This window comes from Drosophila rhopaloa, unplaced genomic scaffold (genome assembly GCF_018152115.1).
Source record: "Drosophila rhopaloa isolate 14029-0021.01 unplaced genomic scaffold, ASM1815211v1 contig_2, whole genome shotgun sequence".
Classification (NCBI taxonomy): Eukaryota; Metazoa; Arthropoda; class Insecta; order Diptera; family Drosophilidae; genus Drosophila; species Drosophila rhopaloa.
The window spans coordinates 11,216,962-11,242,873 of NW_025335083.1; the positions used below are offsets into that span (position 1 = coordinate 11,216,962).

Sequence of the window (25,912 nt, forward strand, 5' to 3'; positions counted from 1 at the left end):
AGTTTTTATTCTAGTACTCTTGGATATATTTGTCAATTGAAAACATTACTTACTTTTGTAAACTCTAATTAAGTGATTCGACGCTTGATCGATGGATAAGAGCAATAAATATCGAAATGAGCTTCGAGGCCATTTCTATGGGTCGAAGAATCCATCTGTGAGTTTCTAAAATAATTGCCGATCTTTGCACTTTTTACAATTTAAGCAGCCTCTTAACGAAAACAAGGATCAAGGGGTGCGTGGACATCAGGATGTCGAAAGCCGATCGCGTTACGAAAGGAATAGCCCTCTGCATCAGGCGAGACCGGATAACTATCGTGATCATATAAAATGCCAGTGTCAAGATCATCGTTGCTCGCATGGACACAGACTTTATCGAACTCCAGATCCCTTATCTAGAAAGCATTGCCATAATGACTGTCAACAGCCACAGCAACATCAGGTAAAAATATTTGTTGTGTCTTATTTAATAGGTTTTCAAACCATAACAGTTGAATCCTCACCAGCGGTCGAATCCGAGGATTGTGAACGAGCCCAGTCCTAGATACTCACCCAAACCACGTAATTGCAAACTCCCTTTTACTCATACTACTCGAAATCGGGATCCGGCAAATGAAAAAGGTGGGGGAGATTGCCTACTCTACAAGAACTTGACTTTTGGAGGCCCTCCTTCTAGTATAAGTGAGCACGGGGACGGGGAGGTTGGTGAGAAAAAACAAGCAACCCGATGTAGCCACCAACATCATAAGAAGGAATCCCATAACTACCTTGATGCGGTTCAGGCTCATTGCCAGGCGGTGGGCGATAGGTTTCAACGGAAGTTCCCCTTTTCCAGCGACGAATCCACCTCAAAGGAATCCAAATCTAAACCATCCCAAAATACTGTGATCAGTGCAAAAAGTGGCGACGATCTCAGAGCAGCAGTTCGATCGCAAATAGAAATGCAGGCGGAATTGGATGAATTCGCGCTCGAAGTGAAGGATAAAAGGGGGGATGCATTGTCCGGTGGCAAAAATAATGCTAAATCGAGAAAAAGCCGAATTCCTAATCCCGATTTACAGTCCGAGGAAGTGGTTGCCGTTGTCGTAGAGCCCCAGTTAAATATCGCAGATCCAGATGACCTTCAAGTCGCGGACTTCAGTGTCAGTGCCGATGATATAGTTAGCGCCAAAGTTATTGATCCGATGATAAGAAAAATTCAACGCATGTATCTAAACACTCTGAAGGAGGAAATGCACCTCATGGAGTATCTGGAAAAGGTCCCGAAGTTGGTCAGCGAGGTTTATAAGCGAGAGGCAGCCGAAAAAGAGCAAAGGAAACATTAAGAAAACTTTAAAAAAAATCTGTCCTTTATTTTTTGTTCTTATATTTTGTAAAAAAATATTAACCTTATAGGAACCACTAATGTAATATTATTTTAAAGGTATGGTTAAAGTCGTGACAAAGCTTCTATAAGCCGTACGTAAAATGTTCCACATACTCCCAAATTTTGATTTTAAATTGTATTACGTTTTCGACAATGAACAATGTGTGTTTTTACAAAATTATCATTTAAGCTTTCCCGCCATTTTGTCAATTAAAAAAATCGTCCCAAGTAGATATAAGTATTTGTTTTAAAGAAAATATATCGTAAATTTATTTACATTTTGTACTTTGACAGCTCAAAAACAAAAAAATCGATGGTTGCAAATAAAACATCGATAACGCCCGATTGCTGGCAACATCGATATATCACATAAACATTGACTTTTGTTCCAGCTCTAGCGCGACGGCTTCTAGAACAAAAAAAAAGTCGAATTCGCGAATTGCTGAAAACGCCGCTGCGGAAATTCTGCCAGCCGAATGAAAAGCACCGCTGCGGAGTGTGCGGGTGAATTGCGAACGGAGCGTAAGATAAAAGGCACGAATAGCTGAGAGGCGTCACGTAGACGGCCGACTGATCGATATTCAATACAGGCGCAGAGCAACACACACACGCGTGTGTGTGCCACTACACACATACACACACACACATGGAGAACACTCGAGGTGGCGAAAATATCGTAGAATTGGCCAACGGGGGTAAGGATTTGGCCAAGAAATCCCCGGAGCAGGTGGAAAATGAAGAAAAGTTGGACGGAACTACACTGGAAGAAACGGGCGAAGAGCCCAAGCACCGGGAAACGCCTCAAAAATGGGTAAACAACGAGGCGGCGGTGGAAAACAACAACGCAAATGCCCGCGGAAATGTCAGTCCAACAACTACAGGCGCAAAAGAAGCAGCAGCAATAAATACACAACCAACTACAAACAGCAACACAATACCCACACAAAAGCAACAAATGCAGTCAGGCGATGGGAATGCAAATAACACAACAACAAAAGCAATAACAAAGCCAGCAGCGGAAAATGAAGAAGAAGCAACAGTAGTTGTAGTAACAAAAACAACCACTGCAGCGGCGGTAGCAACACCAACGACAACAAATGCCTTGGCAGAGACAACAATAACAGCCACAAACACAGACGAGAAGACAGGTAAAGTAAAGCGAAATTCGCAGAAAACAAATCCAATGCCAACTAATGTGATTTACACCCCACCACCCACAGATGAGCGCAATCACAAAAAACAGAAGAAGAAAGATAAGGAGCGGGATGACGATAAGAATCGACGCAGCAGCAGCAGTTACAACAACAGTAGGAGCAAGGATCGGGACAAGGAAAGGGAGCGGGAACGAGAGCGCGACAGGAACCGCGATAGCAGCTCCAAAACCTCCAAGGAGAGCGACTACAAGTCCAGTTCATCGCGCAGCAAGGAAAAGAAGTATCACCGCAGCGATAGGGACAGAGAAAGGGAGAGGGAGCGCGATCGGGAGAAGGTGAGACATGGGAAATCCATAAAGCAAACTGCAACGGTCAGAATACACATAAACCCAGAATACATCATTCATAAGTTACAAACCTTTTTTATCTGATTGATAAATGTAGTTTCATATTAATATTAGTTCCACGTAATATCGTAATTTTTGACCTCTAAAATGTATGGTTTTTCTTTCGAAACTGCTTCTGTCATCTAAAAGCTATTGTGATGCATTTAAAAAAGTTTAAAATCAATTTCTTCTGTGATCTATCGTATTTCCATATCTATGGCATTCCCAAATAATCGAATTTGTAACGTAATTTTATGTATTTTTTCACAAAAAAATTTTTCTCAAAGTTTTTTAAAAACTCAACTTTCAATGGAACCTTTAAGTATCAAGATAGTTTTGCACTATTTCATTTTCAAGAAAACACTGACAGCAAGAGACAAGATCTAAAATAAACCCAGAGACTTTTCATTGTAAGAGACCTCAATTGCGGAACATGTTTATTGTATATTCTTACTGCAGTCGTTTACATTGAGCTAAACAAATCTTTGATGCCAGTTAAAGTTTGCACAGCTGTCCATCAATGTACAAAATTAAAAACTTGTTTCCATCCACTTTGCAGATTCCCTCCTCATCATCCAGTTCCTCCTCGCACTCCCACCGTCGACGGAGCTCCGACAGCAGCCGGAGCAGCCAGAACAGCTCCTCCAAGTCAAAGGATCCCGCGGCGGATCAGGTTTTGCCACAGGCGGTGGCTGCTGCCCTAGAGCAGCAAATTAAAGTGGAGGAGGGCATCAAAAAAGAACCAGTAGAAACGAAAATAGGAGCGGAAATAGAACCATCATCAGTACTTAGTAACCACATCAAAACTGAAGCAGAAATCAAAAAGGAATCGACGGTGGAGCCAGTCAAAACATTAGTGAATGGCGACGCGGCAGGCAAAACCCGCGAGGAGGTTACCAGACAGCTAAACTTCGGGGACAAGAGCTCTAATTCGAATCTAATGCCATCACCGGCACCGAAAACAAGTTCCGGTTCAAACTCCTCCACCAGCAATCATTCCTCCAGTCAGAGCAGCAGCAACCGCAAGCCCTACACATCATCGTCGTCTTCATCCTCCAGTAACCATCACAAGAGTTCCTCATCGTCATCTTCCCGCCATTCTTCATCGTCATCTCGGGACTGCTCCAAGTGCTATAAACGCTCTAAAATACGTCGAACGAGCGTTGGGGTTCAGTGCTTGCAACATGCACCTGAAGCTGGACCGTGGCAAACAGTTCAGAGCCTGTCGCCAAGGCCTAACCGGAAACCACCAGCTGGCTTAGAGAACCTTAAGTACGGCTGCTATTTCCAGGTGGAACAGTATCCGAACGGAGGAGCCTCCATTGTTCACCTGTATCAGCATGAAATCGATGCATTGTCAACGGACGAAATGGAGGAACTGGTAGATGAATTTTTTGAGGTCTGCTTTGCCGAGGATGAACAAGGTTACGCTCACCATGTGATGGGCATTGTCCACGATGCGGCGCGGTATTTGCCCGATTTGCTCGAGCACATGGCCGAGAACTACTCAACGCTGACCGTGAAGGCGGGTGTTCTTGGACGCAATTCGGACATCGAAACTTGCACGATGTCGCAATACAATGAGCAGGTCAGCAAATACATCTAAAAAAATGTTAAATTTTGCTAACAAAACCATTCTCCTTTAGGTGGTTCGCAATTATTGCCAAGGAACCTTCCGATATGGACCACTGCATCAAATCAGTTTAGTTGGCAAAGTGCATGAAGAGGTGGGCGGCTATTTTCCTGATCTTCTGGGTCGTATTGAAATGAACCCATTTCTGCGAAAGGTATAATAAATAAATAATAAATTTAAGGTTCTTGTCTAACATTATTTCTTTTTTCCTAGACCATGCCTTGGGCTTGCAATTCCATACTACAAACGGATCCTCGTCAGTCGAACGACGGCCCGATCCTCTGGATACGCGCTGGAGAACAGTTGGTGCCGACTGCAGAGCTGAATAGCAAGACTCCTCTAAAGAGGCAAAGGTGGCTAGCTTTCGTAATACTCTTACCTTACATAAATTAATTCAATATTTTACCTACCTAGAACTCGTATCAATGAGCTGAGAAACCTACAATATCTTCCCCGCTTGTCGGAGGCCCGCGAGACGATGATTGAGGACCGGACCAAGGCGCATGCGGATCATGTAGGCCATGGTCATGAGCGCATCACCACTGCTGCAGTTGGTGAGCTTTTTCAATTAAGGTGCTTCCCTGAAATCAACTAATCATCGTTCCTTTGTTATTTTCCGTTCCCCAGGCATACTAAAAGCCGTACACTGTGGACAAACGTATTCGCAAAATCGCATCACAAAGGACGTGGTCGCTTTTGCCGCCCAGGACTTCAATACAATGGTGGAAATGCTGCAGCTGGACCTGCACGAGCCCCCGATCTCGCAGTGCGTGCAATGGATCGAGGACGCCAAGCTGAACCAGCTTCGCCGAGAGGGAGTCCGCTATGCCCGCATCCAGCTGTGCGATAACGACATATACTTCCTACCACGCAACATAATCCACCAGTTTCGCACTGTGACGGCGGTGACGAGCATAGGTAAAAAAAAAACAGGACTGCTTAGTCAAGAGACTTTAAACAATCTCTAAATAATATTCTATACTTTACAGCTTGGCACCTGCGCCTGCGACAGTATTATCCAGGACAGGAGGTGATTAACGAGAAGAACAACCCTGTGTTGGCCGAAACGCCGCATTATAAGGAGAAGCAAACGATCCTGCCCAACCCGATTAGCCACGATGAAAGTGGTAAAAAGACGCCCTTAAAACGGGCGCACGATGGCAGGACAAAGAAAAAACTTATTGACCTCGATGGAAAGGAGCGGCGTTCCAGCGAGAGCAGTATTGACGAACAGCCATCTGCAGGAAGTTCTTCGCCAAGCCAGAACCAGGAAAGCAACAGCAACAGTAGCAGTCAGAGCAGCGCCAGTGGGGCTAGTACGCCCAAAAAGAAGACCAGCAAGGATGACGCCAAGATAGATATGAGGAAAATGGTACTGGAGCACAAATACAAGCTGACCAAAGCGGCGGTTGTCGCAACTCAAGAGAAGGAGAAGCCCAAAAAGGATAAGGAGAAGGAAAAGTTCAGGGAGAAAGATAGGGATAAAGAAAGAGAAAGGGGCAAAGAAAAGGAGAAGGAGCGGAGGAGCGAACCAACGCCCAAAAAGCATTCAACGCCAGCCAAAACCTGCTCCATAAATGAGCCTTCACCTGCCAAAATTCCCCGTTTGGGCAATGACACAGCCCCCAATTCTCCCGCTCCTGTAGTTGTTCCTACAGCTGCTCCTACAGCTTCTACACTCAAACCTTTACTCACACCTATAGCCAAACCGGCACCCCCTGTTCCCACTCTCCCTTTAGCTGCTGCACCACCCTTCCTGTCAGGACTGCCACCGCCACTAGTGCCTCAGACGCCCTTCATCCATCGCCTAAACCAAAAGGAGCCCGAGATCAAGATCCAAGTGAAAATCGTATCCGATAGCAAAAGTGATATCAGTACCTACAATTTAGCTCCACCAACAGCAGCAGTAGCACCACCTCCTCCGCCACCACCAGATCCTGTTGAGGATGTGGGCAACGAGCTCATTGTAGAGAGCACACCTCAGTTGGTCGTTGATCACGAAGAAGAGGTAACCGAAGTGTGTGCGGAGGAGATTGTGGAAACGGATATACCGGTTCCTATGGAAACAGCCCCAGCTATTGCTCCTGCAACGCCAACTACGGGCTCTTTACCAATAAGTACTGCTTTTCCACCACAAACTACTGCTTCTCCACCACTAACTACTGTTCCTTTACCGCCCACCCCCACTCCAACTCCCATACCGCTATCTATACACCAATTACCGCTACCAATTGTAGCTGTTCCGCCGCCTCCGCCACCCGCTCAAATTGTAAAAGTGGTTCTCCCAGCCTCTTTGACTCCTCTCACCAGAATGTCTGTGGTATTGCCACCCTTGCCGCCATTACCGCCTTCTCGGGCAACTGCACCACCGCCACCACCGCCGCCACCGAGCACCAACAGCAGTGGCAACACCATGCCCATGGCAGCCACAGCTTCCCCGCTGAAACCCACCTACAAAACCATTAATTTGCCCCCCCACAAGATCATCATCGCAGGCTCCACCGGAGTAAATCGCATCTCTATAGCAAAAGGAACGAGCAAGAGACCTGTTGATCTGTTGGGATCCATCATGGCCAGCATGGACAAGCCAGCGGGGAGTGGCTCCAATAGTAACTCCTCATCATCGACATCCTCGGCAACAACGAATAGTTCGCTCTCCTACGCCAACTCCAACAATAGCTTCTGAAATTGGAAGGGGAAATGGAAGGAGAGCGAAAGTAGAGGCTCCTATTTGGACTTTATGTGAAACTATATATTTTGTAAATTTAGAAGCTACTCGGGATTCCGTTTAACGGATTTCGAGGAGCTAAATCGTTTTCAGATCTCTAAACTCCGAACGAGATTTTAATACGTAAATGTATCGCTCACCTACTACAAAACTGCCGTGGCTTAAAAATTTAAATTTTATTTTTGGTGATGCGAAAATATTTGCTAAATCAGTCTATATATTTTGTATAAGTGTAATTATACAAGTTTTATGAAAATAGTAAGTTCTTGTTATCTAATATAGCTCTTTTAAGCCACAATAGTTTTGAAGTGAGTGAGTGCAATCTCCTCCAGTGCTGAGAGATCTTCCTTTGTATATAGCCAAAAGCTTATATGTAGTCCTACACCTCACATACAAACACCCCTATATTTGATAACGAAACGTAGATTTATAAGCTCAAAATGCGAGACACTTATAGAAATGTAGTTTTTTAATTTATTTACACCACCACACAGCAGGCACTTTTTAGATACAACAATTGAACTTTTTTAAATGCAGGCAGGTACATTTAACTGTTATAGTGTGTATTTTTTAATGGCACGCACTTTATTGGCCAGAGACACTCGTACTCGTTGAAAGTATAAATTGAAAGCCATAAGGCTTGACAAGGTCCCAGTTTAATTTCCTTCTTAACAACTTTTTTGAAAAGTGTTTTGAAAGTGCGTAGAACAATACACACATTGATAATTACAATATATATATATACACCATATATAACTGTAGAATTAAGCCAGCTTAAACGTTGAAGAAACAATAAAGATTCGGATCGTACAAAAATATATAAAATTGTTTTAAATCATGAAACTTCAAAATCCCAATATGAGAACCCCGCAAGAAAAACCACTTTTCGGATTACAATAATCAAACATTTTAATCTCTAGAAATAATAAAAGATCGTATAAAAACGTATACTAGATTTAACAGATCCAAAGCCACCAAGATATTGCAACATTGAATGCAGAATAAGGATACACCGACAGGCTTACAGCTTGGATCGCAGCTCCTCGATTCTTCCTTGAGCGGATCGCTGCAAGTCCATTAGCTTCATAGCAAAGCCCATATTTCCCTGAATCTTGATTTTGCCCTGGAAGAAGGCCTTTTGCGGCGGCAACTTTCCTGTGAGCAGCTCGAATACATCCTCGTCGCTGATGATGAAGGTCACATCACACTTTTCTGTATCAGAAAATAAAATCCATGATTATCTTTTAACCTTATAGACTTAATGTAAGCTTACGTGTTCCATTAAATACGATCTTGCCCTTGCCCTGTTTGGCATCAATGACCCAAAATCCGGTCTGTCCATTGGGTCCATTGTTTACCTTAAATCCGTAAATGGCGCGCACCTTCTCGATCAGATTGTCCTTGTCCTCCTGCATCGCCTGCTCCAGAACTTTCAGCAAGGGAGCTACCTTAAAGCCATCTTCGCTAGTCGCAGCTTTGCCGGCAGCGGTCAAATTGCGCATCACGTTGTTGGCAGCGGGGAAGCCCAGACGGTAGAGGGCCACCACTACAGCTCCTCCCAATCCCAGATTGTGCTGCAAAGCCAACTGGGCATTGGGAACCTGTCGCTTCTCAGCCAGACCACGTAGCTGCCAGCAGAGCTCAGCACACTGCGCCAGACCAGTGGCTCCCAGAGGATGACCCTTTGAGATCAGACCACCACTGGGGTTCACGACGAACTTTCCACCGTAGGTGTTGTCTCCGGCATCGATGAACTCGCCGGCCTTGCCATCGCCACACAGTCCAAGGGCCTCGTAGGTCACCAGCTCGTTGGCCGAGAAGCAATCGTGCAGTTCCACCACCTGCACATCCTGTGGCTTGTAACCGCTCTTGGCGAAAAGACGCTGGGTGGCCAGGCGGGTCATGTCGGTTCCAGCAATCTTCATCAGGCTCTTGTCGGCAAAGGTAGACGCCGGATCACTGGCCATTTCCATGCCCACGATTTCAACGGCCTGTTTCTCCAATCCATGACGGCGGACGAAGGCCTCGGAGGCCAGGATGGCAGCTCCGGAACCATCGGAAGTGGGACAGCACTGCAGCTTGGTCAGCACTCCCTCCACAACCTGGGGCGACTTCATAATCTGCTCCAGAGTGTATTCATCGCGGAACTGCGAGTAGCTAAGCGGAGGCAATAAGGCCAAAGATTAGATAAGCCATTGCTGTAATGATTATAGGTAAGCCTTACGGATTATTGACAGAGTGCTTGTGGTTCTTCCAGGCGATCTTGCCAAAGTGCACGGGCTTAGTGCCATATTTCTGCATGTGCTCCTTGCCAGCGTTGCCGAAGATTTGGGCAGCCATGGGACCAGCTCCAATCTCGGTCAGCTCACCCATCTCGGTGATGTGACGTTCCATGGGATTGGCGCGGTCAAAGTACTAAGAAAACGGGATTAGTAACGGCTTTTGTAAGGGTTTTATTGATGTACCTTTGAAGACAAGGACCCACGCTCCATCTTCTCGAATCCCAGAGCCAGGACGCAGTCGGCGTTTCCACTCTCCACGATCTGCTTGCCCAGATACAGAGCGCTCGATCCCGTGGAGCAGTTGTTGTTCACGTTGTAGACCGGAATGCCGGTCATTCCCACCTCGTAGATGGCCCTTTGTCCACAGGTGGAGTCTCCATAAACATATCCAGCCACCGCCTGCTGCACTTCCTCAAACTTGATGCCCGCATCCTGGAGGGCTTTCGTAATAGCCTCCTTGGCAAAATCTGGATAGCATACATCCGCTCGGCGACCGGGCTTCTCGAACTGTAGGAAGTACAAGAAAACGGAGTTTTTGATGGTTGATTATCAGAGATTAGCATTGGTAACCAAGAATGTAGATTAAAAATACTTTTATAATCGTGCCACTTCAGGGGACCAAAAGGAGCGATACTGATAGGCACACATATTATAATGATAAAGATGTGGAGCCACAAACATTCGAGAGCAGATTAGCGAGCGAAGTGCACCCAGTTCAAAGTCCGGCAATTGTTAAAATATTTCTCAATATTGAAGTTACTTGCAATTTCGCAAAGCTGCTCTTTAAAGTCTTTGTTTTGTTGTTTATGTTTTTTTGTTGCTAATTACTTTCGGCGACTTTGGGGTACATACCTTAGTCATTCCCACACCGACAACATAAACACGATTTTTCGTCATTTTGTAGATGGATAAATCGTAAATAAAACAGGTAATACCGCAACTAGTGCTAAAGAGCGATTAATTAAAACTTAATCGGGGGTCTAGAAACTGTGTGCAGTGAGACCAGACTACCCTTAAATAATAATTCACCCCAAACGAATAGTAAAGCAAATGGCGCTTCTTTTAAATAGATTTCTCCTCCAGAAAATAATCAATTTTATCCGTAGAATTTACATATAGCTTTTTAAATAAATAAAATAAATAAATATAAATATAAACAATTAATTCAACTAAATTATCAATGAATTATTATATTATATATGTATATTGCTCATAAAAACAGTTTTGGAGGTATTGGATTAAAAGATTTATACCAAGTAAAATACCAGAACGATATATAACAGCCTGCAGCCCTGCTTTCAGTGCTGAACTTTTTAACGGGTTATAAAAATTGTAAAATTGGACAAACTTAATATTTGTTATGTTCTTTATTTATTAAAATTAATATATATTTTTATAAATAAAAAAGTCAAAGTTTTTAAATATCATAACAGAAAAAAAATTTAATTTTAACGGAAAACAAGCTGAACGAGCAGATCAGTTGTTATCATTATCATTTCGTATATAAGCCGGCAACCTGTTGATCCACCTTAGTCGATAAAGAAAGTCCGATCCGGAATCCCGAAATAAAAGAACAGCCGAAAAATGACGAAGACAAGAGTTTACGTTATCGGAGTGGGCATGACCAAGGTTCGCCTGCAGAAGATTGACCTTTGTGCCGCATTGGCTATAATCATCCATCTGATGTTCATCCTTCGTTTTAATATCTATTCCGGCAGTTCGAGAAGCCCGGTCGCCGAGCGGATGTATGCTATCCAGATTTTGCCAAGGAGGCCATTACGAAAGCCCTAGAGGATGCGGGCATCAAATTCGAGGAAGTGCAGCAGGCGGTGGCTGGATACGTTTATGGAGACTCAACCTGCGGACAGCGGGCCATCTACGAGGTGGGAATGACCGGCATTCCGGTTTACAACGTGAACAACAACTGCTCCACGGGATCGAGCGCTCTGTATCTGGGCAAGCAGATCGTGGAGAGTGGAAACGCCGACTGCGTCCTGGCTCTGGGATTCGAGAAGATGGAGCGTGGATCCTTGTCTTCAAAGGTACATCAGTAAAACCCTTAAAAAAGTCTTTACTAATACCGTTTTCTTAGTACTTTGATCGCGCTAATCCCATGGAGCGTCACATCACCGAGATGGGTGAGCTGACCGAGATTGGAGCTGGACCCATGGCTGCACAGATCTTTGGAAACGCTGGCAAGGAGCACATGCAGAAATACGGCACCAAGCCCGAGCACTTCGGCAAGATCGCCTGGAAGAACCACAAGCACTCAGTTAACAATCCGTAAGTTCGGTCGAAAGTTCACCTCACCCTTCCGCTTATCTTATCGCTGGCAACAGAGAAATAAGTAGACCAAGCTATAGACCATCATCCACTCCAATAGTTGTATGCAGCTGATCCGCACACGCGTTGTCTTTATCTGTTCTCATTTGTTGATTTCAGTTACTCGCAGTTCCGCGATGAGTACACTCTGGAGCAGATTATGAAGTCGCCCCAGGTTGTGGAGGGAGTGCTGACCAAGCTGCAGTGCTGTCCCACTTCTGATGGATCCGGAGCTGCCATCCTGGCCTCCGAGGCCTTCGTCCGCCGTCATGGATTGGAGAAACAGGCCGTTGAGATCGTTGGCATGGAGATGGCCAGTGATCCGGCGTCCACCTTTGCCGACAAGAGCCTGATGAAGATTGCTGGAACCGACATGACCCGCCTGGCCACCCAGCGTCTTTTCGCCAAGAGCGGCTACAAGCCACAGGATGTGCAGGTGGTGGAGCTGCACGATTGCTTCTCGGCCAACGAGCTGGTGACCTACGAGGCCCTTGGACTGTGTGGCGAGGGCAAGGCCGGCGAGTTCATCGATGCCGGAGACAACACCTACGGTGGAAAGTTCGTCGTGAACCCCAGTGGTGGTCTGATCTCAAAGGGTCATCCTCTGGGAGCCACTGGCCTGGCGCAGTGTGCTGAGCTCTGCTGGCAGTTGCGTGGTCTGGCTGAGAAGCGACAGGTTCCAAATGCCCAGTTGGCTTTGCAGCACAATCTGGGATTGGGAGGAGCTGTGGTGGTGGCCCTCTACCGTCTGGGCTTCCCGGGTTCTTCCAAAGCCAAGTTGTAAAGGGTGGGAACTGATGTTTTGTATATATTTGTATTAAAATGAAACTGTTTTTGTGATCTTCGACTTTTAATTTCATCAAAGTGTTTTGTTTAACAAAAAAAAAAACGGAAAACCATACACTGTTTTTTTTTAAGGCAACACAAAATACACTGTTCTTTTAATTTATTACTTCTTTTTCAAATCGAACATAATCTGTAAAAACAAAAACATATAAATAAATAAATAAATCTACGAACTAGTTTCTTTTGCTTTTCAGCTTTGGGGAGCTTTTAGGCTCTTCTTTTCTACACAAACGGATTAATCCGACTAAGGTGATCACAGGCAGCAGAAGGATTAGGAAAACCACCAAATACACATCCAGGGAGTGGTAAACGAAACGGGAGAGATAAACTGCACTTGGTTGGGTCAGAGGAGCTCCCTTGGTCTCCCCCACATGTTCTACCCACCAGATGGCAGTCTCCAAAGGATCCTGAATGCGATTGTTGTAAGCTGAAGCTACCTCCTTAGCTCGTACTTTAAAAGAGGGATCCTGGGCCTTGGTAAGCGCTTCAAAGACTGTATTTTCATCCAGTTTCGTGAGCTCCAGCTGCAAGGCCATTCCTCGCTGTACCAATGCGGCAATATTGAGAGACTGATCGCCGTAAATGGGAACACCCACAATAGGCACTGCACTAGCCACCGCCTCTGTGATGCCCATCAATCCACCGTGGGACATAAATACTTTTAGATTAGGATGAGCGAGGATGTCACGCTGCGGTAGCCACTTCCTAATATGCAGATTTGCAGGCTTATTCGGAAGAGTATCGTTTTCATACTTCCAGATCACCTGCTGCTCCAATTTTCCAAGGGCACGAACTATACCATCTCTTCGGGCAGCGGGAAGGGAACTCGCTTTCAGCTGAGAGCCCCAACTTATGAGAATCACTCCTTTGGAGGCATTATCCAGTATTTGTTGGATATCTGAGGGTAGAGGTTTCGATGGGCCTATGTGCACACCACCGACTTCGATGACATTCGGGGGCAGCGGTCTAGGTCCACTCAGCGAGAAGTGTTGATTGACCAGCATCAAAGAAGTATTCCTGACCATGTCTTCCGTGGAGGGTAAGCCAGGACCGAATCTCTGGCGGATCACGGCATTGGCAGCGGGAACTGTAAAAATTCTAGAAAAGATCAAAGTATTATTACGCCATACAAAATTCAACACTTTTGTAATTATAACTAAGGTAAGTGCAAAACATAATAAACTAGACGTTATAATTATGCTGAATTTAAAAATCAAATATTTACATAATCCGTAAAAAAATACTTACTTGTACAGTAAATTGAGCGAGTGTACAGTAATCCAGTTACCGAGCCTTCCCGCAAAGGACATATTCTGGGATTGTCCCTGGAACAGGGCTGAGATATAGGACGGGATCAGAGGAGCACCCAATCGCTCATAATGCCAGGGCATCAAGGCACAACTGCTCATCCCAATGACCGGTGCTTGCAGCACATGGGCCACTCCCATTGCACAATCAGTATTGAATTGCTCCAGCAGGATGACATCGTAATAACCAGGAGGATGCTTCAGGATCTCAGATACGGCTGAGCTGTGTAGAGTGGTGTTGCAGTTTTCTTTTCCCATGTTGTACAGGACAAAGAATTCGATGTAGTGGAATAAAAACTGTAAAGGCCTCTCGAAATCCTAGGTAAATGGTTAAATTAAGATTTAATTTGAGATCAATTACATTCAAAAATCCTTCTTAGGTTTTTCTAAATACTTATTTTGTCTAAAGCCTGGCGATATTAACCCTAGAAATTACTATTAGTTACATACAAATGTAGTTACATTACAACGAATACAATATACCCAGTTACTCTACTAGTAAGGGGTAAATTAAATGCTAAATATATAATAATATTATTGCTACTGTATGTATGTTAGAATAAAGCAAGCAGAAACGCTACTGTCGAGAGCAGCGACTATAAGATACCCGTTACTCAGCTAACCAAATAAAAAATAAATATCCCGCTCTCTCAAAAATATTAATTCCGTTTTTCACAAGTGCAGCGACGTCATAATTAACACTTAATATGTATGTATTATTTTAATAATTTTTGGAGTGTCGATTTATATTAATCCTATAACTAAACTCTAACAGGTCTCTAAAAAATTTTTCGGTTTGTGGTCCTAAGAAAACATTCTTAACAACGAATGCAATAACCTTTTACTCTACGAGTAACGGATATATTAAGCTGGCAAAAGCATTCCGCATAAAAATATCATTTAGATATAGGGCATTTATTAATAAAGTGTTTCAAAGACCTTTTATATTTATCATCTCAAAAACTCACCTCCAAGTTAATTGTGTCCGTCATTGTGGTGGCCGGCAGCAGATAATTTGTATAGCCTTTTGGCGGCTCCTTGTCATCGAAGGGACTGATGACATCCACACTGTGACCATTCTCGGCTAGTTTACGCACAATCGGGTGAAAGAACTTAAAGTGGCTCATGGACGGAACGGGAAAGATAGCCAGGATACGCAGGGATTCGCTGGAAACTACCAGAGAAAGAAGCGCCAGTAGGCAGAAACCTTTCCAAACACACATATTGCTGCAAAACGAGGGGGAAGGGTCAAGTTTATGACGAGTCAGGGTGAGAATCTTATTTAAAATTTATTTTCATCATATGCCATTTTACTTGGAGGGGAGCACAAATTCATGTCGAGTTATCGTGACAACTTTTATGCACTGGATTTTCAAGATATGAATTTTTATTTTTCTATGTTTGTTTGTGTGAAATGCACCTCTAAATTTAACTAATTAAAATGTTTATCTTTCTTTTTTCATTATTATTTACGAAAAACAAAAAATAATCACCGGCGTTGATTTTCCGGGAGAGTGATCCGGATCGGTCGAAAGATGAGCATCAACTGACACGAACGAGTAAGGTAAAGGCTTGTTCAGGCGGCGACAACATACATATACTTTTATATTATCGTATATTTTAGAGAGAACTTGGAGAACCGATCTTAGCTTCTCTTCTCTTAGAGGATCAGATTCAAATCAGTCTTCAAAAAAGTGAAATAAACTAAATTTGTCTAATGAAAATATTAACTTTTCTTTTTTTATAAATATTTACGAAAAACAAGGAAAATTCACCGGCGTTTTTTATCCGGGGAGAGATATCCGAATCGGTCGAAATATTAGCATCAAATGACTCTTAGCTCTTTTCTCTTAGAGCATCAAGTAAAAATTTGGTCTTCAGAACACTCTAAAGGGTTTTCGTTAGTAAAAGTACACTGGAATAAAAAGCTTTTTTTTTTTTTATCTTACCAAAACAATTTTATTGAACAATTTCTTAAATAAGTCAAAATAAATAATTGAACCCAAATTTGTTTACCTTTAATTTTCCAGCACTAACATTATAGAAAACCTTTTTCTATATTTCAAGTATATTTATTTGAACAACAAACAAGTTTACTGATATATATAATATAAATTTGCTTTGATTTGACTTAATATTGATGGGAGATCGCGTGAGTGCAATTTCTTTAATCTCTTTGTTTTTGGTTCTCAAGGTCAGTCTTTTCGCCAGGGTATTAAGGTGAGAGCCAAGACGCCAAACATCGCCAATCTTTGGTATTTTAAGGTCTCTTTTTATATATCTAGTTTTCATGTACAAAGGGGCATTAAAAAAGGATCTGATTATCACTTTGTGCTACTCTTATTTTGCTTAAGTTGATCTAAGGTGTTATGCCGTAGGCTCCAAACAAACATTTCGAAAAATAATTTCTAAATATCCCCTAAAGTATGCAACAGAAAATGTAAATATAAACGAATTTATATTTATACCCTGATTAGGTACAATTGTCTTTCACAGCAAAATGTATATTCAAGAACTTCCCAAAAATAAAAAAAAACTATTGAGTGGGTTGAATACCAATTCTAGTACACATTATATTTAATTTGGCGTCCCTTAATTTACGTCTAGATGAAGTCCTTGAGAGGAGGCGTCTTTACACTTAAAAGTCTCTTACACAGAACATATAAAATATCACATACACCACAAATAAAGCGGCGTCGGGATGAGCCCACTAATCCCTCTTAGTCTTGTTAGAGGAACTGGATCCGCAGCAGCGTCTTAGAAGCCACACCCAACTGGCAATGATGCTGGCCAGGATTACGGCCAGCACAGCGTAGCAGTCCAGGGAGTAGTAGGTGAATCGGGACATATGCACGGCACTGGGTTTCAGGAGTGGAGCTCCGCCCGTGTGGGCCACGTGCTCCACCCACCAAATGGCGGTTTGCAGGGCTTGCTGTGGGCGGTGGTTGAAGGCGTGTGAGACGACCTTGGCGGCATCGTAGTACCTGAAGGATTCGGAAAATATTAGGCTAGAACTCAACTATCATAAGGTCTACTCACTTCTTGTCTAGTGCCTTTTTCAAAGCCCGCATCACTGTGTTCTCTCCGATGTCCTCAAATGGCAGGATGGTTCCCATGCCGCGCTGAACCAAAGCGGCTGTATTCACAAACTGATCGCCGTACATGGGCGTGGCCACCACTGGAACTCCACAGTAGGCTGCCTCCGAGGTGCCCATTAGTCCACCATGGGACATGAACACCTTTACGTTCGGATGACAGAGGATATCGCGCTGGGGTAGCCACTTCATAATGTACATATTGGGTGGCTGATTTGGCAGCGTTTCGTTCTCCCACTTCCAGATAACCTTCTGCTTCAATCGGGCCACAGCCCGTACGATGCCGTCCCTTTTGGCGGCCGAAAGGGAATTCGCCCGGATCATGGAGCCCCAACTGATCAGGATCACTCCTTCCTCGGCATTGTCCAATATGCGCTGCAGATCATCAGGCAGGGGTTTCGATTTCTGGATATGTATGCCGCCCAACTCGATCACATTGGGGGGCATTGGCTTGGGTCCTGACAGCGAATAGTGCTGGTTCACAAAGAACAAGGATGTGTTCTTAGCCAGCTCACCCACCGAAGGGACATCGTGGCCGAATTTGTATTGAACCAGGGCATCGGCCGCGGGTACAGATAGTAATCTGTGGGGAAAAGTTTTATATATTAAAAATACCATCTAATATTTGTTCGTTCCTTAAAGTATCGAGTGTGGAAAGCAAAAAATTACCATAAATATGTCACTCACTTGTACATCCAATTCAAGGCATGGGTGCTAAACCAGTTGGCCAGACGACCACCGAAGTCCATATCCTGCGACTGGGCCATGAAGAGTGCCGGGACGTGGGAGGGTAACAAAGGGGCTCCCATTCTCTCGTAGTGCCAGGGCATCATCACACAGCTGCTTAGAGCAATCACCGGCGCTTGGAGTTGATGCGCCACCCCCATCATACAGTCCGTGTTGAACTGCTCCATAATAATGACGTCAAAGTGTCCCGGACGACGCTTGAGGATCTGCTGCAGTGCATCCGATCGGAGCGTAAAATTGCAGGCCTGTTTGCCCCACTCGTGAAGCAAGAAGAACTCCAAGAAGTGATTGTAGAAAGTGCGCTTTTCAAAGAACTAAAGGGAAAATGTAAGTCGTAAGTAATACTTAAATAAATCATAAATCTTATCTATACTTATTCTCATGATTTACGACTATTTTTTGCTATTTCGCTAACAGGTAATTACAAATAAAACTGAACTCTTAACAATAGCTAAATTTCCGACACTCCCAGGGGGTTCCCCCTTTACGTACCTTAAGATCCACACTGTTCGTGAGCTTGTCTATCCCGGTCAGGGGGAAATCCTTGTAGCGGATGACCGGATGCTTGTCCGGGAAATGGGAAACCACGCTCACGTCATGTCCCGCCTCGGCCAGACCCCGCATGATGGGGTGGAAGAAGTGGAAGTGGCTGACTCCGGGATGGGGAAAGAGGCCCAGCACATTCAGCGGACCAGCGGCTTCCACCAACTCATGGGGTTGGCTGAAGGACACGGCCAGGAAGACTAGAACGCCCAGCGGAGGCCACATTGTTTTCTCCGAAAAGTAAAATTTCTATTCGATTAATCTAGAAATCAAAGAGAATACAAATATGTGAAAACATTTTAAATTTATTTTAAGCTGCTTATATTTTCTATGTTGTTATATGAAATAATGGGCATTCAAAAAGTTAAAATAAGTGATATCGTTTTTGTTTCTTACTGAATGTAGATTACAATTTTTTTTTTTTTAATTTTTTGTGGTTAGTAGTGATTTGTAAAAAAGTTTTTTAAAACAACATTATAGGAAAGCATTTATTTTAATAAATTATATCATTTCATAAAACTGAGAATAGTTTCACTGATATTAAAATGTGATTCAGGCAGTTCTCGAATCTGTTACAAGACTTCCTTATAACACAGTATTCCTAGACTTTTGTCGAGCACCGGGTGCAGAAACACTTGTTGACTCTTGGCTTTCTTGGTTCTGCAGTATTTTCGTTCGACCTTGAATGGGGCGGTGGGCGGCAATGCGCATGTCGCGAATGCAAGAAATGCAGGGAAATTATGTAAAGAATGCAGGCGAAAACACAAGCACAACAAAAGCAACGGCAATTGCATCACAGTTCACACTGCACTCGTAAATAAATTCACAATTATTGACTTCTAAGGGGTCTTTCCTCCGAAATTCAATTGAACCGATGAAATGGATACACACACAAAATATCCAAATGCCGAATCGTTGGTTTCGCACTTAAATCCTGTTTTTATAATGATTCCACTCTTACTTACTTGTTCGACTGCCGACAAGCGACTGACTAAATTCAGAGAAATGGAGGCGAATGGAAAGCTCTTCGGTCAACGCTCGACAAAGAGCAGCAATGCCCCACAGTCCAAAATTGCTCAGTCAGCGATCGGAAATCAATCTCAGGCTTCGGCAGTGTTGCTCATATAGCGTTTTTCTAGCAAAATTTAAGAAGGGAATACATTTTATTATTTCATTGTTTCGACTTTGCAATTATACTATAAAAAACATTTAAAAAACGATTCACTTATAATTCTGAAAAAAATATGTTAATAGAATTTTTATAGAGTTGAATCTAAAAAAAATTACTTAGCGTTTACCAACTGACTAAACAACAAGGGAATCCCAAAACTTTTTTCAGTGAACTTGCCCCCAGAATTATTATTCATGAGGAAACCATTTCTTTAAATTTCTGTACTTTTGTGTTATTTTGGAATATAATTAGAATTACAATATTTTCAAGTAGCAGTGAACATCTAGAATCCACTCCCTATTTTATTATTTGTCAGAACTTTGCTTAAGCAATTGTTTCCAGTAGCTATTTTTAATATATTCACTTATTTTTGACATCACCGATCTTTGTCTAAAGCTTTTTTCGGCCTCCCGAGTCGAATGAGTCTCTCACAAGGAAAGCTAGAGTGTGCTACATATTTTGAGAATAAGACTTTCAGATAGACAGTGGGAGAGTGTAGAACACTTGCCCTCGTACACGAGACCTAACAACCGGCAGTAGAAAGTAAATTAAGCAACCAAAACAACAGACGAGTCTGGCAATTGTTTATCGCTCTCTACGCTCACTGTTTGCCTCAAGGCTTGCCGGGTGTTTACATTTAATTGATACGGGCTTGTTTTCGGTGTTTCGAAACAAATACGGAAAGCCAAGTATTTGCAATGACGATTTATATTTTTTGATCATTTTACATTCAGAACACGCTTTAGAAAATTCCTTTATCGATATACATAGCTGGAATTTAAATTACTTTTCCGCAGTCGAAATCAACAAATCGTTTTGGAAAATATTATATAAAACTCATAATTATATTATGCTAAATTAGTTAATTTTAATAGAGTGTTTAATATTCAAGAGTCTTCTCTTATATGATTAGAAAATGACAATGTTAATGACACTCTTGATTGAGCTGATAAATAAATCAAAAAGTGAAAGCAGCATGCAGTATAAGTTTTGGTTTATTGGACTTTTCGCTCACAAAAACCTACGTTATATAACTTTAATTATAAATAATTATACACATAATTTATGCATATGCCACCCAAATTTATATGAATTATTCAAACATATTATTGTCTTCGTGACACATTAATGGGTTATTGAGTTAATCAAATGGTTAAATGAGTCTGTTTTAAATTAGCTAAATGTGGTTATTTTTGAGGAATTATGCTGTTTTTGATTTTTCCGGATTCCAGGGCTTTGATTAAAAAAAACCTAAACTCGTGTTGAATACAAATAACCTTTTTTAAGGGAAATTATCTTTCCAGTGAAAAGTCAAATTTGTTCCATTTTGCGTTTTACTTTTATTGCTGCTTTGTTTTTGGATGACTTGAGCTTTTCGACCGAACAAAAACTGATCCAATTCCCCTGATAAGCTTCCAAAGGGTGGCGATCAGCAGCCATACGACTCCCAGCCAAAACAGGTAAACATCGATTGAGTTGTAGATAATCCAGTTGTTATGTCTGGCTTCACTTTTAATAAGAGGTGCTCCCCCTGATGTAATCACATGCTCGATCCACCAGATAGCCAATTCGAGGGGAGAAATGGGTCGCTCGCGAAAGGCTTCGGTAGAGCGGCGAACATTATCCGCAAATCTGTAAAGGAACACAAGGTTACATTAAAACAATTTTAATTTAAATAGTTAATCAAAAATGTAGGTTAATATTTTTGTACCCCTTACTTTTTGTCGAGTATTATTCCAAGTCCCCTGGTTATGTGATCCGTATCGAAATCACTGAAATCAACGATCACTCCAAAGCCCCGCTGTTTCATGGCGCCGGCATTCAGAAACTGATCCCCGTAGAAAGGTGTCACCAACATCGGAACTCCACAATGAACCGCCTCAGTGGTGCCCAAAAGTCCTCCATGGGAAATAAAACCCTTCACCTTTGGATGACACAAAAGATCTCTCTGGGGCAACCAGTCGAAGGTGTACAGATTGGGTGGCTTATCATTTATCAGGGAATTATCATCTTTCCAGCGCATCACAAAGTTGTATTCTTTCAGATGGGAAATGCTTTGGAAAAGCGCACTCCTTTTGGCTAAAGGTAGTGTGTTGGTGTTCACCATGGATCCCCAGCTTATATAGATGATTCCGTTGGGAGAGCGATCTAACAGATCTAAAAGATGCTGGAACCAAATAAAAAAGTATTGTTTAAAAGATAAAATATATACGAGCATAGCCTATTTCTTTAAACTTAATTTTTATTTTAAAACTTACGCAAGATTACTTAGTAATTATTGGAAAAGATATATTCTATCTTTAGGTAAAATAGATTAACTAAAAATAAATTATTAGAAATACATAGATAGTTCTGAGAAAAACCTCGAGGTGCTTATGTTTAATTTGGGAAGCAAGTGTTAAAGTATTTTTAAATTTCGGTGACATATTTTGCCAGCACGCATTTGTCTGATAACGACACATGCTTTTAAATGTTGACCTAAATAATGAAACGTGAAATATTTGCTAATCTCATTTAAATGCCTTTGGCGTTTATCATTATATAATTTGTTTGTTTTCAATTTAATCAGCAGACGAACGAAAGGCTAATGGAATTAATTTTGGACCAGCCACTCCTTAGTGTTGTTAAATTAAGATGCACATATTTAATTATAAAATTATAAAAATTGTTTACATTTTACCCGTATTATCTTTTGTTTTATTTATTTTGCGATTTAAAATGACGGCGGATTATTCGATAAAGAGTTTGGTGACCTGCAGATAAACGGTTTGTGTGATCATTAAACACAAATGCAGTACATTTTTGGTTAAGTAAAGAATTTCCCAATCTGATTATTTATTTTCCTGTATTTAATTTACTTACTTGTGGCAGAGGTTTTAGAGGACCCACTTGCAGCCCTCCAACTTCAATAACATTTGGAGCATATGGGCGTGGTCCGGTAAGAGCATAATACTGATTGATTAGCATAAGACTTGTATTTTTCACGATCTCATTGATGGGAGGCAGTATGGGCCCAAATCTCTGAGCAATCATTGCATCGGTGGCTGGTTGGGTAATCAAACTGTTCAAGGGAAAAAATGTAGTCGATAAGAAGCATTCTCAATGTGAGATTAAGAAATACCCACTTGTAAAGTGTGTTCACTGTGTGGAAATGGAAGAAATTATTCAGCCGATCGATCAGACCCATCTCATCTGTGTAGGGCAGGAAGTTCATGGGCATTATATGGTTAATGAACGGACTGCCCATTCGTTTGTAGTGCCATGGCATTATCGCACAGCTACTCAACGCAATCACAGGTGCTTTCAGCAGGTGAGCCACCGCTGCCATGCAATCGTTGGAGAAATTCTCCAGGATTATGACGTCATATTGAATGGATGACTCCAGCAGCTGGGCGATGAGTGGGGAATTCAAGGCCACCTTACAGGATCGCAGGCCCCAATCGTGGAGCATGAAAAAGGTGGGCACCTTGAACGGCAGTCCCAATGGCTTCCATTCCGATTCGAATATCTTTAAAAAGGAGTACGTTTTTATTTAAGTATTTTGTTTCACAAATTTAAACTTACTTTTAAGTCCACAATGTCCGTGAGCAGCGGCATTCCTTGGAAGACGTGGTCCGTATAGTTGGTCACTGGTTTCTCCAGTGGAAAATAGCTATACATGCTGATGTTGTGACCTCTTTCCGCCAAGGCCAAAAACATAGGCCTAAAGAAGTCAAAGTGACTCTTGCCGGGATGTTGAAACAAGCCCAGAATTTGAGCCGCTTCAGTGGGTTCCGTTCTCATGGAAAAGGTCATCAGAAACAGTGATAGCAGCAGCATCGCAAGTCACTTTAGTTACATCAAAAATACGAGGAATGGAATTGAGTAATCACCGATTAAATTCTAAGTATGAACGTTGAGCTGGCCAAGCCTTTTTGCTTATTTTATTATATGTAGATGTAGAAGAATTAGTTTAATAGCCTTACACTTTGGTTTTATACAATAACTACTGATTCTGTGATTTCGGTCAAACTAATCAAGCCAGGGGATTATAGTCAACGGAAAAGTTATGGCGATATTTATAACAGCCATAAATTATTTGCATTTTACAATATTATAAATGTTCAAAATTATCTCCACATAAATTTATTGGCCACAATTACACATTTGACCGGAAAAACGTTTTCGATTTAAGCGTTCTATTTTAGAACCTTTATAAATTTTTTTAAATACCACATTATTTAGCAATATGCAACACAGCCCATTCTGGAGTCTGCACAAAAAATCAAAGTTCGCTGGGGCAAACAAAAGGTTGTTTTTGCTCTTTGGTGTTTCAGATACTATTGTATATGCAGCGTGGCTTGGCTGCACTTGCAGCTTAAACGTTTGTATCTGAGAATATGCTAAGATCGTGACCGGAATTTGACTTTCAATTGTTTAATGGACATACATTTAAGCGGCGGATTTCTTAAGAGTTTCGTACCAAGTTGTGACAATTAAGAGGTGTCCACCCAATTATTTAATTATGGCCTTTGGCTGTAAACTTTGTTTTTGCCAATTTCATCATGTAATTTCTGATTAAATGCTTGACTTTGTTCTTGGTTCACTATTAGTTTATTGCTCTTAAATTATAATTCATGTTATTTACAAATGGCTATAACACTTCTTAGGTTGTGGTCTAAAATTTTTTTTATAATATTTGGTCATTTAAATTTATATTTGGCTGAAACCCATATATAAACTGAATATTAATTTTAAGTTTAAAACAGCAACATTGTATGTTTTCATTGAAAAATTGATAATGTCGTTTCCGTCGTTTATTAAGTTTTTATTACCAAAAGACTAACAAGACTTTTATTACCTCTTGACTTCCTATAAAATTAGAATTGCAACTTGTCACGGCCACGATCCGCGATCAACTGAAAGCCAAGGCACTGCGACTCAGAGCCAACTTGGCTAACAGCAATTGCAGTGAGTTGCAAACTGCCCTGTTGCATTTTCCTAATCTAGCCGAGGCTGAGTTTTCCGATATATGCACCTAACCCAAACAATCCAACATATACTCCCCGCAAGTCATGAGCAATTTGCGGTAGGCCATTAGATTGCCAAATCAAGGGGTTTTCATACGAGGGGAGCGGAAATCATACCTTTAGAGGGCCGACTCAATATGCAGATTATATAATCGAAATTGCAAGTATAATGACTGAAGGGGATTTTGTTTCAAGCAATACATTTTAATGGGGAGAACAATGGGACAGATTTATTACGTAATTTCGGATGAGTAACTTTTAGCTCTCACTTATAGTCACAGATTAGAATTAAATAATTATTTGTAATGGCAAAATATATATTAAAAGAAAAATAAGCTTATAGCCATATCTAATTAATTTTTATAACTTCGAAGTCTTCAAACATTAATGTATTTAAAAAATCATAAATTAATGATTATTATTCTTTAAACTTCTTTCAAGTTCATGGCAACATTTGTGTATTTAATTATTAAAGATACTTTACATTTTTTTTACATATCTGTAGAACTACATGACATACCTAAAGATACACCTTTTTCTTAGCATATTTTCAGAGGTTCTGCTTACACTGCAGTTAAGAAATATTAGTCATGCTCCTTATCAAAATGTAAAGTAGGTTTATGTATAAAAAAAATTCTGACGAATGATTATAACATATTTTTTTTATATAGTAGGCAAGCTTTAAAAAAAATGACTGGGAGTTTATTTAAACGATTTTCTTTGTCACCTGCATTTAATTTTCAAAAACCTTCTGCTTCCAACAATCTGGTGCAATCTTAATTTACTTTACGGACAATCTTCAAACTTCGACAGTCGTCAGAGATTCGACATGCTCTGTTTATTCCGGACTTCGTCATTTTCTTTTCACACTCAGTACTTGGAGTTTGCTAATTAAAATTCACTTTGACAATAACCGTAATTCTTGAGATACTAATTTCAAAATGTTGCACCATATAAAATATCTTCCAAATGGGCACAGTTCAACTTGCGTTTGAAGGAAGGTCGTTAAAATTTAGGGAAAATAATAAGCAAAAATTTTCACGTCTCGCCTAATTAGCGCAGCAGTCACAACAAAAACAAAGTCAAAGCTACTGGACGCTGTCAACAGCTGCAAGGGGGGTGGAAAATCGGGATGAGGGGGTGGGTTTTCCCAGGAAGTGTTCCGTTTTAATATTAGCGTCACGTCATTAAAAGTGTGACTTAATTGTGAGCGTTTCACAAGTGAAAAGTTAGAATTTACGACAGATTATCAAATCAAGTGTGAATGGAAGAGGAAAACTCGAGACGATTTTCCCGGGCAGCATCCGCAGCTGTTTCCACTCC

General features: G+C 41.7%; 6 protein-coding genes across 10 annotated transcripts; 3 read left to right on the plus strand and 3 right to left on the minus strand.

The window, feature by feature from the left end:
- Positions 1–44: 44 nt before the first annotated feature.
- Positions 45–1,401, plus strand: LOC108049552. 4 transcript variants are annotated; one of them, XM_044460116.1, is made up of 4 exons: positions 68–157; positions 209–442; positions 492–621; positions 677–731. In XM_044460116.1, the coding sequence occupies exons 1-4, from the start codon at positions 92–94 to the stop codon at positions 679–681; spliced, it is 435 nt and encodes a 144-aa protein (XP_044316051.1). In that variant the 5' UTR covers positions 68–91; the 3' UTR covers positions 682–731. The 4 variants fall into 4 exon arrangements, with proteins under 4 accessions (XP_044316050.1, XP_044316051.1, XP_044316049.1 ...); XM_044460115.1 differs by having other exon boundaries at positions 45–157; positions 227–442; positions 492–1,401; XM_044460114.1 differs by having other exon boundaries at positions 492–1,401.
- Positions 1,402–1,734: 333 nt separating this feature from the next.
- On the plus strand, positions 1,735–8,085 carry LOC108049609. Of its 2 annotated transcripts, XM_017130842.2 has the most exons (8): positions 1,735–2,514; positions 2,587–2,855; positions 3,466–4,494; positions 4,553–4,693; positions 4,753–4,892; positions 4,954–5,093; positions 5,167–5,457; positions 5,529–8,085. In XM_017130842.2, the coding sequence occupies exons 1-8, from the start codon at positions 2,013–2,015 to the stop codon at positions 7,223–7,225; spliced, it is 4,209 nt and encodes a 1,402-aa protein (XP_016986331.2). In that variant the 5' UTR covers positions 1,735–2,012; the 3' UTR covers positions 7,226–8,085. The 2 variants fall into 2 exon arrangements, with proteins under 2 accessions (XP_016986331.2, XP_044315884.1); XM_044459949.1 differs by having other exon boundaries at positions 1,735–2,855.
- A 73-nt stretch (positions 8,086–8,158) lies between these two features.
- On the minus strand, positions 8,159–10,550 carry LOC108049612 (sterol carrier protein 2). The gene is made up of 5 exons (XM_017130856.2): positions 10,402–10,550; positions 9,733–10,056; positions 9,492–9,682; positions 8,541–9,424; positions 8,159–8,479 (listed from the first exon to the last, which is right to left on the minus strand). The coding sequence occupies exons 1-5, from the start codon at positions 10,444–10,446 to the stop codon at positions 8,289–8,291; spliced, it is 1,635 nt and encodes a 544-aa protein (XP_016986345.2). The 5' UTR covers positions 10,447–10,550; the 3' UTR covers positions 8,159–8,288.
- A 494-nt stretch (positions 10,551–11,044) lies between these two features.
- LOC108049534 (sterol carrier protein 2) lies at positions 11,045–12,711 on the plus strand. The gene is made up of 4 exons (XM_017130743.2): positions 11,045–11,178; positions 11,268–11,591; positions 11,642–11,832; positions 11,992–12,711. The coding sequence occupies exons 1-4, from the start codon at positions 11,134–11,136 to the stop codon at positions 12,653–12,655; spliced, it is 1,224 nt and encodes a 407-aa protein (XP_016986232.2). The 5' UTR covers positions 11,045–11,133; the 3' UTR covers positions 12,656–12,711.
- A 110-nt stretch (positions 12,712–12,821) lies between these two features.
- On the minus strand, positions 12,822–24,494 carry LOC108049524. Its single transcript, XM_044460406.1, has 14 exons — positions 24,421–24,494; positions 23,145–23,480; positions 22,706–23,088; positions 22,443–22,641; positions 21,299–21,747; positions 20,924–21,212; positions 18,359–18,658; positions 17,807–18,180; positions 17,064–17,702; positions 16,795–17,008; positions 15,518–15,570; positions 14,993–15,251; positions 13,966–14,342; positions 12,822–13,815 (listed from the first exon to the last, which is right to left on the minus strand). Exons 2-14 carry the CDS (start codon positions 23,397–23,399, stop codon positions 12,891–12,893), a joined length of 4,716 nt encoding a protein of 1,571 aa, XP_044316341.1. The 5' UTR covers positions 23,400–23,480; positions 24,421–24,494; the 3' UTR covers positions 12,822–12,890.
- Positions 16,569–19,431, minus strand: LOC108037670 (UDP-glycosyltransferase UGT5). Its single transcript, XM_017114302.2, has 5 exons — positions 19,375–19,431; positions 18,359–18,671; positions 17,807–18,180; positions 17,064–17,702; positions 16,569–17,008 (listed from the first exon to the last, which is right to left on the minus strand). The coding sequence occupies exons 2-5, from the start codon at positions 18,632–18,634 to the stop codon at positions 16,735–16,737; spliced, it is 1,563 nt and encodes a 520-aa protein (XP_016969791.2). The 5' UTR covers positions 18,635–18,671; positions 19,375–19,431; the 3' UTR covers positions 16,569–16,734.
- Positions 24,495–25,912: the final 1,418 nt, after the last annotated feature.